We start from the raw sequence: 11,737 nt of genomic DNA, 5'->3' as shown, positions 1-11,737 counted from the left end.
TTCTAATATCACACTGTCCCATCAACAAGAACACAGTCACAATAGGCGTTAGGGCTTTGACTGCTTTTTGGAAAGGGTTGAGCTACTGTTTCTGATTCACATGCAGGTGCCACTTGGACACACACTTTTGTTATCCCTCATCTTTTTTTGTAAATAAAAAATCACAACTATGAACATCCGACTGTTCCTAACGCTTTCGGAACACACGATCACTTTAATGCTGTAATGAGTGTCTCGAGTTTTTCCTTAAGGGCACCAGAAACTTCGCCCACCTTTTCTTCTTTTTTATAAAACTGAAAGGTTGGGATGCAAACGATATTGCAGTCTTTCGCCAGCCCCTCACACTCGTCAGCGCCCACTTCCAGGAACACCACACCCTTGTGCTTCATGCACAGGGACTGGAAAAGGGGCTTGATTGACCTGCAAGGCCTGCACCACGTGGCCGAGAAGTCCACAGCCACCAGTCTCTCCCCAGCTTCCTTCAGCACCACCTCGAAGTCTTCCTTGCTCAGGATCACCTTCACCAGGTCCTCCTCCAGGACCTCCATGGCTTCATCTGCTGACTGCAGGTTGACTTCTATTGGCTGGATGGTGTCTTCTAAGGACTTGGGGGTGTCACCCTCCTTGGGCAGAATGGTTTTGGCTGAGAGCTTGAGGGTGTTGCCCTGCTTGCGCAGAATGGTTTTGAGGGGGGAATTGAGAATTTCACCCTCTTTTGGCGGGATGGTTTTTTCTGGGGACTTGGGAGTGTCACCCTGCTTTGGTGAAACGGTTTGGGTTGAGGAATTGGGGGTGCCAGCCTGATTGGGCAGAATGGTTTTTTCTGGGGAATTGAGAATGCCACCCTCGTTTGGCAGGATGATCTTTTCTGGGAAACTGGGGGCATCAGCCTGCTCGGGTGGGATGGGTTTTGCTGAGGAACTGAGAAAGTCACCCTGCTTGGGCAGGATGTTTTGGGTTGGGGAATTGGGGGTGTCAGCCTGCTTGTGGGGGATAGTTTGGGCTGGGGAGCTGAGGGTGTCACTGCCCTGCTCAGGTGGGAGTGTGTCCATGGCCTGTAGGACTTCAGACCGCTCCGCAGGTATGTGTTGAACGTTGCTGACCTCATGGACAAAGGCCTCCGGGGTGTGTGCTGGGACCAGGAGTGTCACATGGCTGGATGGAACCTGTAATGATGGACTTTCTGAAGAAAAGGGTAAAAAAATAAAAATGCTAAAGAAGAAACAAAAAAATTCTGATCATCTACTCCAAGGAAGATGGGCGTCATTCTCAGAGCTTGTGAACATAGTCTTGTAACAGATGTATTCATTTGCATAATCACATTCAGCAGAAGGCCAAGCAGCATGCGATTACATGTAATCTTCATGCAGGTTTTTTGTTTAACTGCAACTTTGTCTGCTTAGTTCGACACTGCAGCCAACCCCCTCAGCGCATAGGTCCCCCTTCCCTCCCCCTTACCTGTAGCCTCACCTTCATTCATGTCTGCTTGATGGACTGGCCTCTTTTCCGGTTCTTCTGGGGCTCCAGCTTCATCACTTTCCCTTTCCGGTCCTTGTCGCAACCCACCCCTACTTCACAGATGTCTCATAGTGCCAGCGAGGCCATCCCCTGCAACCTTTTCCAACTGAACATCATATAAAGAGTAACAACTTGTATTCGGGTGGTGCTCACAGCCGGTTTGCCCTCTTTGTTCTCACAAGGGTCCTCCTTGATAGTTTCATGACAGCCTGGGTTTTGGGGCTGCTCTGTGTGTGAGGCTATGCCCAGTGCCTGAAATGAATTCACAGCCATTATTTCCTACAACACAACACACCACTGAGGTAAGTCCCATTATGATCCCCACTTTACAAGTGAGAAAACTGAGTCTTAGAGAAGTTATGTGACCCGCTCAAGGTCTCAGAGCTCATGGGGGGGCAGGTTCCAAGCCCACACTCGGAACACTGGGCTGGGCTGGGCTGCTTGCCGGATGCCCTGGCCAGGGTGGGTAACTTGAGATCACCTCTCCTACCCTCTCCCTCTAGGATCCCCAGCTCCTGCTTTCTCTTTATGACTCGCCCACCGTAACCATCAACATCCTCTTAACCATGTCACCCTCTTCTGCAAAGTCCTGCGTGCTGGTCAGATGTCCGGTTTGGACATTGGGAAGGGAGATTATGACACAGAGGGGTTCCCTGACTGAGAAGAGGCAGAAGTGAAAACATCGCCCCCGTCCATGGAGACCAAGAGCCAAGAGAACAGTACCTGTGTCCCCTCTCCAGGTAGAAACCTCAGCACGGACACAGATTAGATGTGTTCAGAGGAAAGCTGGAAGCAGAGGAGGACTTGCCTCCTGCTCCATCTGGAAGACCAGGGAGGGCCCACATCCATGTGGACTCCACATCCACATGGCAGCATGGGTCACAGGCAGATTCTTGGGCCAGGGATCAGGAAGTCCTCACACCCCGGAGTGGGGCCGTGAGTGTTCTAAGACCAGAGAACCAGTAGAAGCTCAAGGAAGAACAAAGAAGCCACAGTGGATGTGGATCTGCGGCCAGAGGCAAGGAACAGAGGCACAGGCTTGAACAGTGGGTGACAGCACAGGGCCCCAGCCCTAGACAGGATCCACCGTCCTTAGCAGTTCCCAGTTCAGGGACCAGGCCAGACCAGCCACTTCACATGGGGACTCGGCAGGAGGTAGAGGGCCCGGGGACAGCTCATCCACACAACCTTGTGCACCCACATATTATGGAGAGGGCAGGAATCAGGAAGACTGAGCTGCCACCAGAATAAAACCATGTTCCTTAGACTGAAGTTCCACAAATGGGCAGACTGAATTCCATGCCCCTGCTCCTCACCATCCCTCCCAAAATCCCTTTGAGATCAGGCTCATGGGGAAGAGTAGACGCCTTGTAGGAAAATTTTAAAGTCTCATTATATCTGTACATCTTAATAAAAATGAGGAAATCTGTGACCCCGTGACATTCATACTTGGGGATCTGAGTTGTGTTTTAGCTTTGGCAGAGTTTTTCCAATTATTTCTACTCTTCATTTTGAAATTCAGATGGATTCCAGGCAACTTGAAAGTTGATGCTGCTGAATAATTTTCACTCAACTTGTCATAAAACGTATTTTTTTACCTTCAGCACAAGCTCATCCCCAAATTGCTCATGAACCCTTATGTCAGTCGTGGTTCTGTCAGGGAAACAATCAGCTATTTTAGGCATAGAAAGATTTGTCTAATCAGAAAATAGCTGGAAAGGCTGCTTTTGGGCGAGGTGTCCAGGAATGATTCCTAGAAATAGGAACAATGCTGCAGAACTGGCCTGCCAGGGGGGCTGCGACCTCCTTTTGGAGGATAGCAACCACGCAGGGCAGGTGGTCAGGAGCAGGGGCCCCAGCCAGTGGTGGCAGAGAAGGAGTCTGGGCCCAGGTGAGGGGGATTTGTCACCACAGGTGACAGAGCTGGAATTTTATTTAATTTGCAATGGGTGTCCCAGAAAGTTTTGAGGAAACATGATCTGATATGCATTTTAGCAGATTCACTGTTAGCATTTATTCAACCATAGATTTGAGGGCCAAAGACAGAATTCAAAGAGATCTGTTAAGAAACGATTGCATAGTTGAGAGAGAACATATTGAAAGCCTCAACTGGGACAGTGGAAAGAGCGTTCAGGGTTGGAGAAATTCCAGACATAGAATTTACATTGTTTGATAAATGCTTGAGAGGAGCTGAAACTGAATCTCGAATGTGGAGCCTGGGCAGCTGGGAGAAAGCAGTGCATGAGACACACAGGTAACAGGGGAACGGGGCCTGCGTGCCCAGAGGGGCATCGTACCCGAGGCAGGACACCCGCCTGGCAGCTGGAAATCAAGGTCTGACCTCCGGAGAAAAGTCAGGCCAGACCACCATGTGGAAGACAGACACCCAGAGGCGATAGTTGAAATCCTAAGATTGCAGGGGATCATTAGGAAGGGGTGTCAATGGAGGAGGGTTAGGAGCACGGATTTGCAAGAAGCACCTGCATTTGAGCAGGTATGTGTAAAGGGGGAGGAGCCAGGGGAGCCTTGGAGCCCAGGCCAGAGGCCAGAGAAGGAGCATCAGGAGGTAAATCAACAGCCTCGGGTGCCCTTGGGGAAGTGGGGGGAGTGAGAAGAAAGAGGGCAGTGGTGGGGCAATTAGGTACCTAAATTCAGGTGAGGAGTGAATAGAAGGTCACGGTTCTCCTTTAAGAATTCAATTAGTGTGAAGGAAAGAGAGGGTAGCTTGATGGGGAAAAGGAGATGGACTGTAGTTTATCAAACCTAGAGACAATTTATGCATATGTGTAAGTGAACAAGAGGAGAAAACAGTGCAGAGGGAATTTTAAGATGGAAGCAAAAAAAAAAAAAAAAAAAAAAAAGCTTGGGACATGCTTTAGAAGTGAGTTGGGATCCTTTTCTGAAGGAGCAAAAAAGGAGAGAATAGGTACAAATCCGCAGAAAACTCAAGGTAAAGGCGAGCAGAGAACACTAGCCACCCTTGGGTCATCGGGGCCCACTTGGGGACAGGGTTTGGGGACTGGGTTCTCTGAAGGAATTCAGTGCCTCGGGCCCTGCGAAGTCAGACTTGTCAGACGCTGATCCAGAAGCCATTTCAAAAAGCCAGTGAAGAACTTGAGTCCTGGCTGAGTGATGGGGTCAATGTCAAAGTCAGGGACAAGGAAAAGATACATGAAGCAGTCTGAGCAGTGGGTGGAGGGTCAGCACACCCGCAGTTGGGATCAGGTAATAGTTGAGTGAAATCTCGTTAATTGTGATTCAGCTCTGCCAGCCTGAGCTGCTTAACACTTGGGCCCCCGGCCAGTACCTCCTCCTGAGATGCAAGAGTGGTAGCCTGTCCTCAGCATGGTGGGGGGCTGTCCTGCTCCCCAACTAAGTAGACCTCAGAAGGCCAGTTGAACCCTCTGTGCTCCTCCTGCACAAATGAGAACAATCGTGCATCCTTCTCAGATTCATGTTGTGGATAAAATGAGTTACAGTTTGAAAGGATTTAGCTCATGGGAAGCATTCAGTGAATGTGGATTTCCTTTCCTTCATTCTTTTATTTTTACAGTCCTTATAATGAGAGTAAAGAAAGGGGAAAATAGAAAGTCGTCAACGGTACAAACTTCCAGTTAGAAGATATATGAGTCCTGGGGATAGAACGGACAGTGTGATGACGATAATTAATAACACCATGTTGCATATTTGAACGTTGCTAAGACAGTAGATCTTAAAAGTTCTCAGCACAAGAAAAAAAAATTGTAACTATGTGAGGTGACAGATGTTAACTAGACTTATTGTGGGTGATCATTTCCCAAGATATACAAATATGGAGTCAATATTGTACATTTGAAACTGTTATGTGTTAATTATACTTTAATTTAAAAAGTTAAATTTGGGACTTCCCTGGTGGCACAGTGGTTAAAAATCCGCCTGCCAATGCAGGGGACACAGGTTCGAGCCCTGGTCCGGGAAGATCCCACATGCCGCAGAGCAACTAAGCCCGCGTGCCACAACTACTGAGCCTGTGCTCTAGAGCCCGCGAGCCACAACTAGTGAGCCCACGTGCCACAACTACTGAAGCCCGTGCACCTAGAGCCCATGCTCCACAACAAGAGAAGCCACCACAATGAGAAGCCCGCGCACCTCAACGAAGAGTAGCCCCCGCTCACCGCAACTAGAGAAAGCCTGCGTGCGGCAATGAAGACCCAACACAGCCAAAAATAAAAAAAAAAAGTTTATTAACAAAAAAAAGTTAAATTTTTTAATTAAAAAAGATAGAAGATAACAGAAGCTAGCATTTGACTTCTGCCTCTCTTACCAGTCTATGGTCGTGGGTGACTTACTAACCTCCTGGGCCTCGGTTTCCTCATCTGTAGAATGGAGAGAATAATAGTATCTGCCTGATAAAGGGGGTTGTGAAAATAGAATGAGGTCATATGATGTAAAACACCTGGGACAGTAGCTGGAGCAAAGCAGGTCGCTAAACTCGTGTTTGCTCTCATTTACGAGCACCTGCTCCGTGCCGGGACCGGAAGAGGTGCTTTCTGTCGAGTGAAACCCGTAAAGCCCACTCAGGAGGCACTGAGGGTGTCGACGTTTGTGTACACAGGGCCCTGCTGGCTGCCCGGAGCCCCCATGGGCAGCCCTCTTCACACGCATGTTCTCCTTGAATCCTGAGGACACCTGCAGGGTAGATGCTACAGCTTTATATGGTGGATATCATACCTTGTATGACACCTTGGGGGCAGATGTTTTCAGAATTCGGAATTTTGTTTGGATTTTATAACAGTAATATGGTGCATCTATTACAGAACATGCAGCAGAGTCAGGGATCGAATCCTACAAGCAAACAGCAGGAATTCTGCAACCGAATGTGCAGACATTCCCCCCTCACCCCCGCCTGGTTGGATAAGTAGCTATAAATAGCATCACATCAGTTCAGGTCTGGTTTTACAGCCAAATGAGTCCGTATCAAACTTAAGAAAAAGTCCCTTCCAAAGCTTTTGGGATTCCAGAATTGTGGATACGTGCATATGAATTATTTTCTGCATTTTATATGTGAGGAAACTGAAGCTTAGAGAGATTGATCTTCCAAACCCTCCCACAGCCAGCAAGTTACTTAAAAAAATTATTCAACCGAACATTATAATAAGAAAAAGACAAACTTGGTAAAACTTAAAATATTTATTAGTATGAATCAGTGTGTGTTAAACCAAAAATAACAGATACAATTGGGCGATGTGGAGGGCAATGCTTTATTACAGAATATAAGGTGGAAAGGTCCTAATGTCTGCAGCGGCGTCTTCTATACATGAGAACTGGGTCCAGCCCAGACAGAAGCTCTTTACAAAAACACGAGAAAGGGAGCAGTTTACACAACTGAGCGGTGACAATGGATCACTGGGTCTGGTTTCAGCAATGATGGTTAAACCAGAACTTAATAGGTCTGAATGAGGCTTGGAGTCCTTTTATTTACGAGCCCACTCTTTCTTCAAGTTGCAATGAGCGTGGCAGAGCAGGGAGAAGCAGGGCCCCTGAGGGGAGCCAGTTTCAGCCATCACAAGCCACGTTCCTTGATCTCAGGGGGCATACTTTGGTCGCCCAAGCCTCCCTCGGTCCTCGGTGGGTCCCAGCCCTTTGCTTGGCTAAAGGCTGGCTTTAGGTCTTCAGCCGTCTATGGTTTGCAAGGGAAGTCATCTTTAGCGCCCTGATGTACCACTTTCCACTATGAAAATGGCAGGTCAATTAGGTGCGTATGTAAAATGTTTGCATGACCCCACTGCCATTTTAGAGATTCCCACCGGGAAATAATCCCTCTGAGAGCCCATGCCTGCATTACATGACACAGAATCACGAGCCAGACTCAGCCAGTGAAATGGATCACATGTCGGCATAACAAATATGAAATCATATTTACACATATACACACGTGTACCGCACAGGAGAGGAAGGAAAACAGAGGAAAAGAGCACATTTGGGGAAATTGGGCAAAGGATGCTGCTTGACATTTTGGAGCAACAGTAATTTCCAGGCCTTTACATGATATTACGTGGTTATAATTCAAAGATTAGAACAGCCAGAAAGTAATCTCAAGGCAAAATAAAGGAAGATCAGAAAGCCTCCTTGTGGACAAGGCTCGAGCACCTATCTTCAGGGAAGACGCCGTGTTCCTGTGAATGCGTGTGTGCCCAAGTGCCATCTACTCTTTCTACCAATTGCTCCAAGGACTGACTATAGACACATTGTCGCCTGACGGTTTGAATAGTTAAGGCCATACAGGAAGGCAAAAGAGTGGTTCCCACCCTCGTGGGCTTCTGAAATCAAGTCATGGGCTCATGGGTGGGTAGCTTGCTGGTTAAGACCGGCTGTTTTATGCAAGATGCAAGCACTGAAGACTTGCTGGGCTGCGTACCTCCTTAGCTAGGCAACCTTGTCTAGAGACAAGCCCAGGTCCTCAGGGACAGCTGGATGATGAAAGATTCCAAAATAAGCCTACATTGCACCTGGAATTAGGTCATTTGAATTTGCAACCCACATTTTTTTTAACTTTGGAAAGAGGCAAGATAATCGCTTGGCCTGCAAGCAGAATCACGGTAGCCCATAATAGTGACAAGGTGAAGAAAACCCTAAAAATCCCTGCAAAGGCCCTGCCAAGGTGTCCACGTGCCAATTGCTAACAGTTTTTGAGGAACCCGTCTGGGAGAGCTAAGAGGCACTCTTGAACCAAAAATAAGTGTTTCCAGCGTTTACGTCCTAAGATTGTCAAGTTACTCTTGCAAGCTGGATGAAGCGGTAAGAACATCAAACTGACAACACATTCTCGAGTTTAAAAAAACCTAAATCTGAGATTTCGACCTGTTTTCTTGATTGCAGTCCACATGAAGAAGTGTGAACTCGGCCCTGGTCTCTCAAGGACTCTCGCTTTTTTGGATGGCAGACTCAGCGTCCCCGCCCATCCAGGGCTCAGGGGCAGAGCATGGCAGGACTCAAGCACGGTTACTGAAAGTTCGAGGTTTTTACTCAGCTTACGATCTCTTCCCTGATTTTTACATTGTAGGTTTTCAATTAATGTTTGCTGAGCCTTGAAGGTACCCGCTGGCCCTGATGCCATACTGCGTGATCAACAACATCTCACCCCCAAAAAAGGCACCAATCTGAATATCCTCCAAGAATCACCTCCCAACATGAGCCCTCATAGGAAACCAACTGCTTCTTGATCCCAGGTTTTTATGAAAGTTAGAATGGAAACAGGATTTGAATTTTCAATGGGGATAGCATTTCTTCCTTTCCATGCCTTCTTTCCTTTTCCTTCCATTGGATTCAGACATCTTTAATTAAATGAGCAGACAGGAAATCTGAAAAGGGAGGGCTCACTTAAGTTTGTTCTCAGCCAAATGGCATTCCAGGGTTGGCCCTCTGGTTAGCCTTAATACCCACACCCCCAAAGCTTGGCATCTTCTTAAAGACTTTCTCTGATTTTGCAGTTTTGGGGGGTCTAGAATCCTAATGTGCTGGTACTTCCTCTGGCTGGCTTTCCTGTAACCTATTATTCATTGATATTATTAGAAGTTTGCCCTACAATTTAGATTCAAACATCCTCCAGGTAATTTGTTCCCCGGATATGACACTATGACAAATTCTCTTAGTAAAATAATACTCTGTGTGAAACTTCCCTAAGAGAGTGGGAATTTATTACTGTGGAGGTGATGCAAACCAGGTGGTCTCTGGAATAATATTTATACCCTGCGTTTGTCACAGTTTACACAGTAGTGACTCCAATGACTTCCAAACCAGGCCTCCAAATCCCAGAATGACATGATATATTGTAGTCAGATTTGGTTGGTTGGTTTATATGACCAAAACTTAGAAAAATGTTCATCAAGTAGAAGTCACAGATGTAGATAATAGTTCCTAATACATCTTTCTCCACTTTCATAACAGCGCAAGTCTACAGCAGATGGTCCAATTACACTCCACTGAAAGGGAAATTCCATGAACCTTTCAGTGGAAGCTGGTTGAGTAATTAAGGCAATGGCACTGAAGAAGTTCCTGAAATTTGGTTAGAAACATAGGAAATCAGAGTGGAACACCAGTTTAGAATCTCACACACGTAAGCCAGTAAGACTTTTGTACAAATTGAAGAATATTTTGAGGCTTTTAACAAAAAAACTCAACTATAATTAATACCTAAAATCCATTCCCTCCGAGTGAATTTCACGCACCAAAGGCCCTTTTCTGGCAGTGTGGTGGTTTTTCCCAGAGTTTTGTAGAATCCTTTTCCAGGGATGTTCCCTGCCCCGTTCCCTGCGGGTCTCACCTCCCTCTGAGCCAGGGGCCAGGCCACCGAGGGTGGGAGGCCCCCGCAGCAGCGCACGGGGAGGCGAGCTCCGGCCTCTTCAAGCACAGGGGACCCCAGTCCCAGGTCAGCAGCACCGCCGGCCGGCCTGCGAGGTTGGCTTCAGTTTGATTGTTCCGTTGTTTCCGTTTTCATGGGGGTCCAACGGTGGGATCTGGCGACCTGGAAGGAACGGAGGCCAAGGTTGAGTTCCTGTTCCCAGCCAACCCCACCCTGCTTCCACGTCTCCAGTCATGTGCAGGTCGCACATGAGGCAGAGGGGCTGTGGTACTAGCTCTTTCCCCCTCTCCCTCAGCTGTATGAAGTCAAGCTCAAGCGTAGAAAGTTAAGGAAAAGTAAAAGCAGCTTTCTGATAATAAGTATTTCCCTGGAGGTGGAAGCCCTGCTCCAGAGCCGGCATCCCTCTTCTCCTGCACAAACAGCGGCCACTGGTTCCTCCCAGCCTTCCCCCGCATCCACCACCGGAATAAGCCCCTTCTCAGCTCCCAGTGAGGCCTCATCTTTGTGCTTCTACAAACAGACCTGGCTTGGGAATTGTGATGGTCCCACTAACATCACGTATTTACAAACACTGAGCTCCCGTCCCTCATCCTGCCAACGCACTTAGAGCATTAACTGGAAAGCCTTTGGAGACATTCTTCACAGGAAACAGTATCTTAAGTGTCATTCACAAGTAATCTTATTTTAATTTAAAGAATTAGCTGAGAGTCTCTGTTAACAAATCCAAAGTAAAAATTAAACAGGCAGTGGAGGGGGATAGGGTGGTCATAGTTAAAGAGTATGTGTTTTGTTTTTTGTGGGTTTTTTTTTTTTTTTGGAGATGATAAAGAAATTCTAAAACTGTGCTGATGGGTGCACATAAAAAACACTGAATTGTACATTTTGGTGAAATGTATAGTATGTGAGTTTTGTCTCAATAAAGCTGTCTTCTAAAAAGGCAATGGAATAACAAATATTTGTGTAGAACCTCACAGTTAAAAGATTTTCACAGGCACGTCTTCACTGGGTCCTGTGAAGCTGTGAAATGACTGTTATGATCACCATTTTACTATTAACTGGAGAACTTAGGTTACACCTGAAGGTTAATACCAAGGGGCACAGGTGGCTCTCTGATTATAACCTACATCTTGACTTTCTGATGGATCCCAAAGCCTGTGTCCCTCCCACTCTACCACGATAGCTCTTGATGCTACTTTTCTAACCCCCATGGAAAAGGCATGAAACAGGAGCTCTAAAACAGGGATTTAAAAAAATCAGCTAATTAGGGTATCAGTTACTAGGTAACCAGTAATTAGAGATGGAAGGGAAATTAGTTCCAAGACAAAGCCCTTCCATGCAAGTGGATGCCCTAAGGACCATAAAGAGAGTCAAAACGCCCTGGAAGAGGTGCATTTTCACAAGGGTGGAAATCGTCAATTTCACAGGTATTAATGCGTTGTGTAGATTGCGTGATATGGCCACTCGTCAAAGCTCAAGCATAAAGATTGGCAATTACCCAAAATTCAAAATTCGTGGTAGAGCTCTTATCCGCTTACGGGGCAGACAGGAAGGCTGGAGTGATTTCTGCAGCTACTGCTTCTGCCAATTTGTGTCCTCCACAAAGCTGTACAAAGCTCCCGCAGGCCATTCTCCAAACAGTTCTGTCCTAATCCAGAAGCAAGTATGTACTTTCCTTTTCTGGACACGCTGTGTCTGTTTCATTAGTCATAAGAAAAGGGAAGGAAACAAAATGCCTCTCCTACTTTGTCAATCTTAAGTGATAAACAGAGGGGAAAGTTCCCAGTGACTACCAATACTCTGATATATTTAGGTCAGATCTTCCCGGTCAAGTGTTCCATACCCCTCCAGAGAAAGTGATGTGTTTTGGAGGGATGGTGG

The 11,737-nt window shown here is 46.9% G+C and overlaps 2 protein-coding genes across 2 annotated transcripts in view; both read right to left on the bottom strand.

Moving 5' to 3' along the window:
* Window positions 1–209: 209 nt before the first annotated feature.
* Window positions 210–6,162, bottom strand: TXNDC2 (thioredoxin domain containing 2). Its single transcript, XM_061169240.1, has 3 exons — window positions 5,822–6,162; window positions 1,471–1,568; window positions 210–1,183 (listed from the first exon to the last, which is right to left on the bottom strand). The coding sequence occupies exons 1-3, from the start codon at window positions 6,160–6,162 to the stop codon at window positions 210–212; spliced, it is 1,413 nt and encodes a 470-aa protein (XP_061025223.1).
* A 510-nt stretch (window positions 6,163–6,672) lies between these two features.
* The window catches only part of RAB31 (RAB31, member RAS oncogene family), a 109,596-nt gene continuing 104,531 nt past the window's right edge, over window positions 6,673–11,737 (bottom strand). The window contains exon 7 of the mRNA XM_061169798.1: window positions 6,673–10,021. Within this exon, the coding sequence (XP_061025781.1) occupies window positions 9,927–10,021 (95 nt within the window). The 3' untranslated portion in view covers window positions 6,673–9,926. The remainder of the gene's footprint in view (window positions 10,022–11,737) is intronic.

Source organism: Eubalaena glacialis, chromosome 15, assembly GCF_028564815.1.
Source record: "Eubalaena glacialis isolate mEubGla1 chromosome 15, mEubGla1.1.hap2.+ XY, whole genome shotgun sequence".
Lineage (NCBI taxonomy): Eukaryota > Metazoa > Chordata > Mammalia > Artiodactyla > Balaenidae > Eubalaena > Eubalaena glacialis.
Note: the sequence above shows the minus strand (reverse complement) of the source record. Positions and strands in the feature narration are given on the sequence as shown.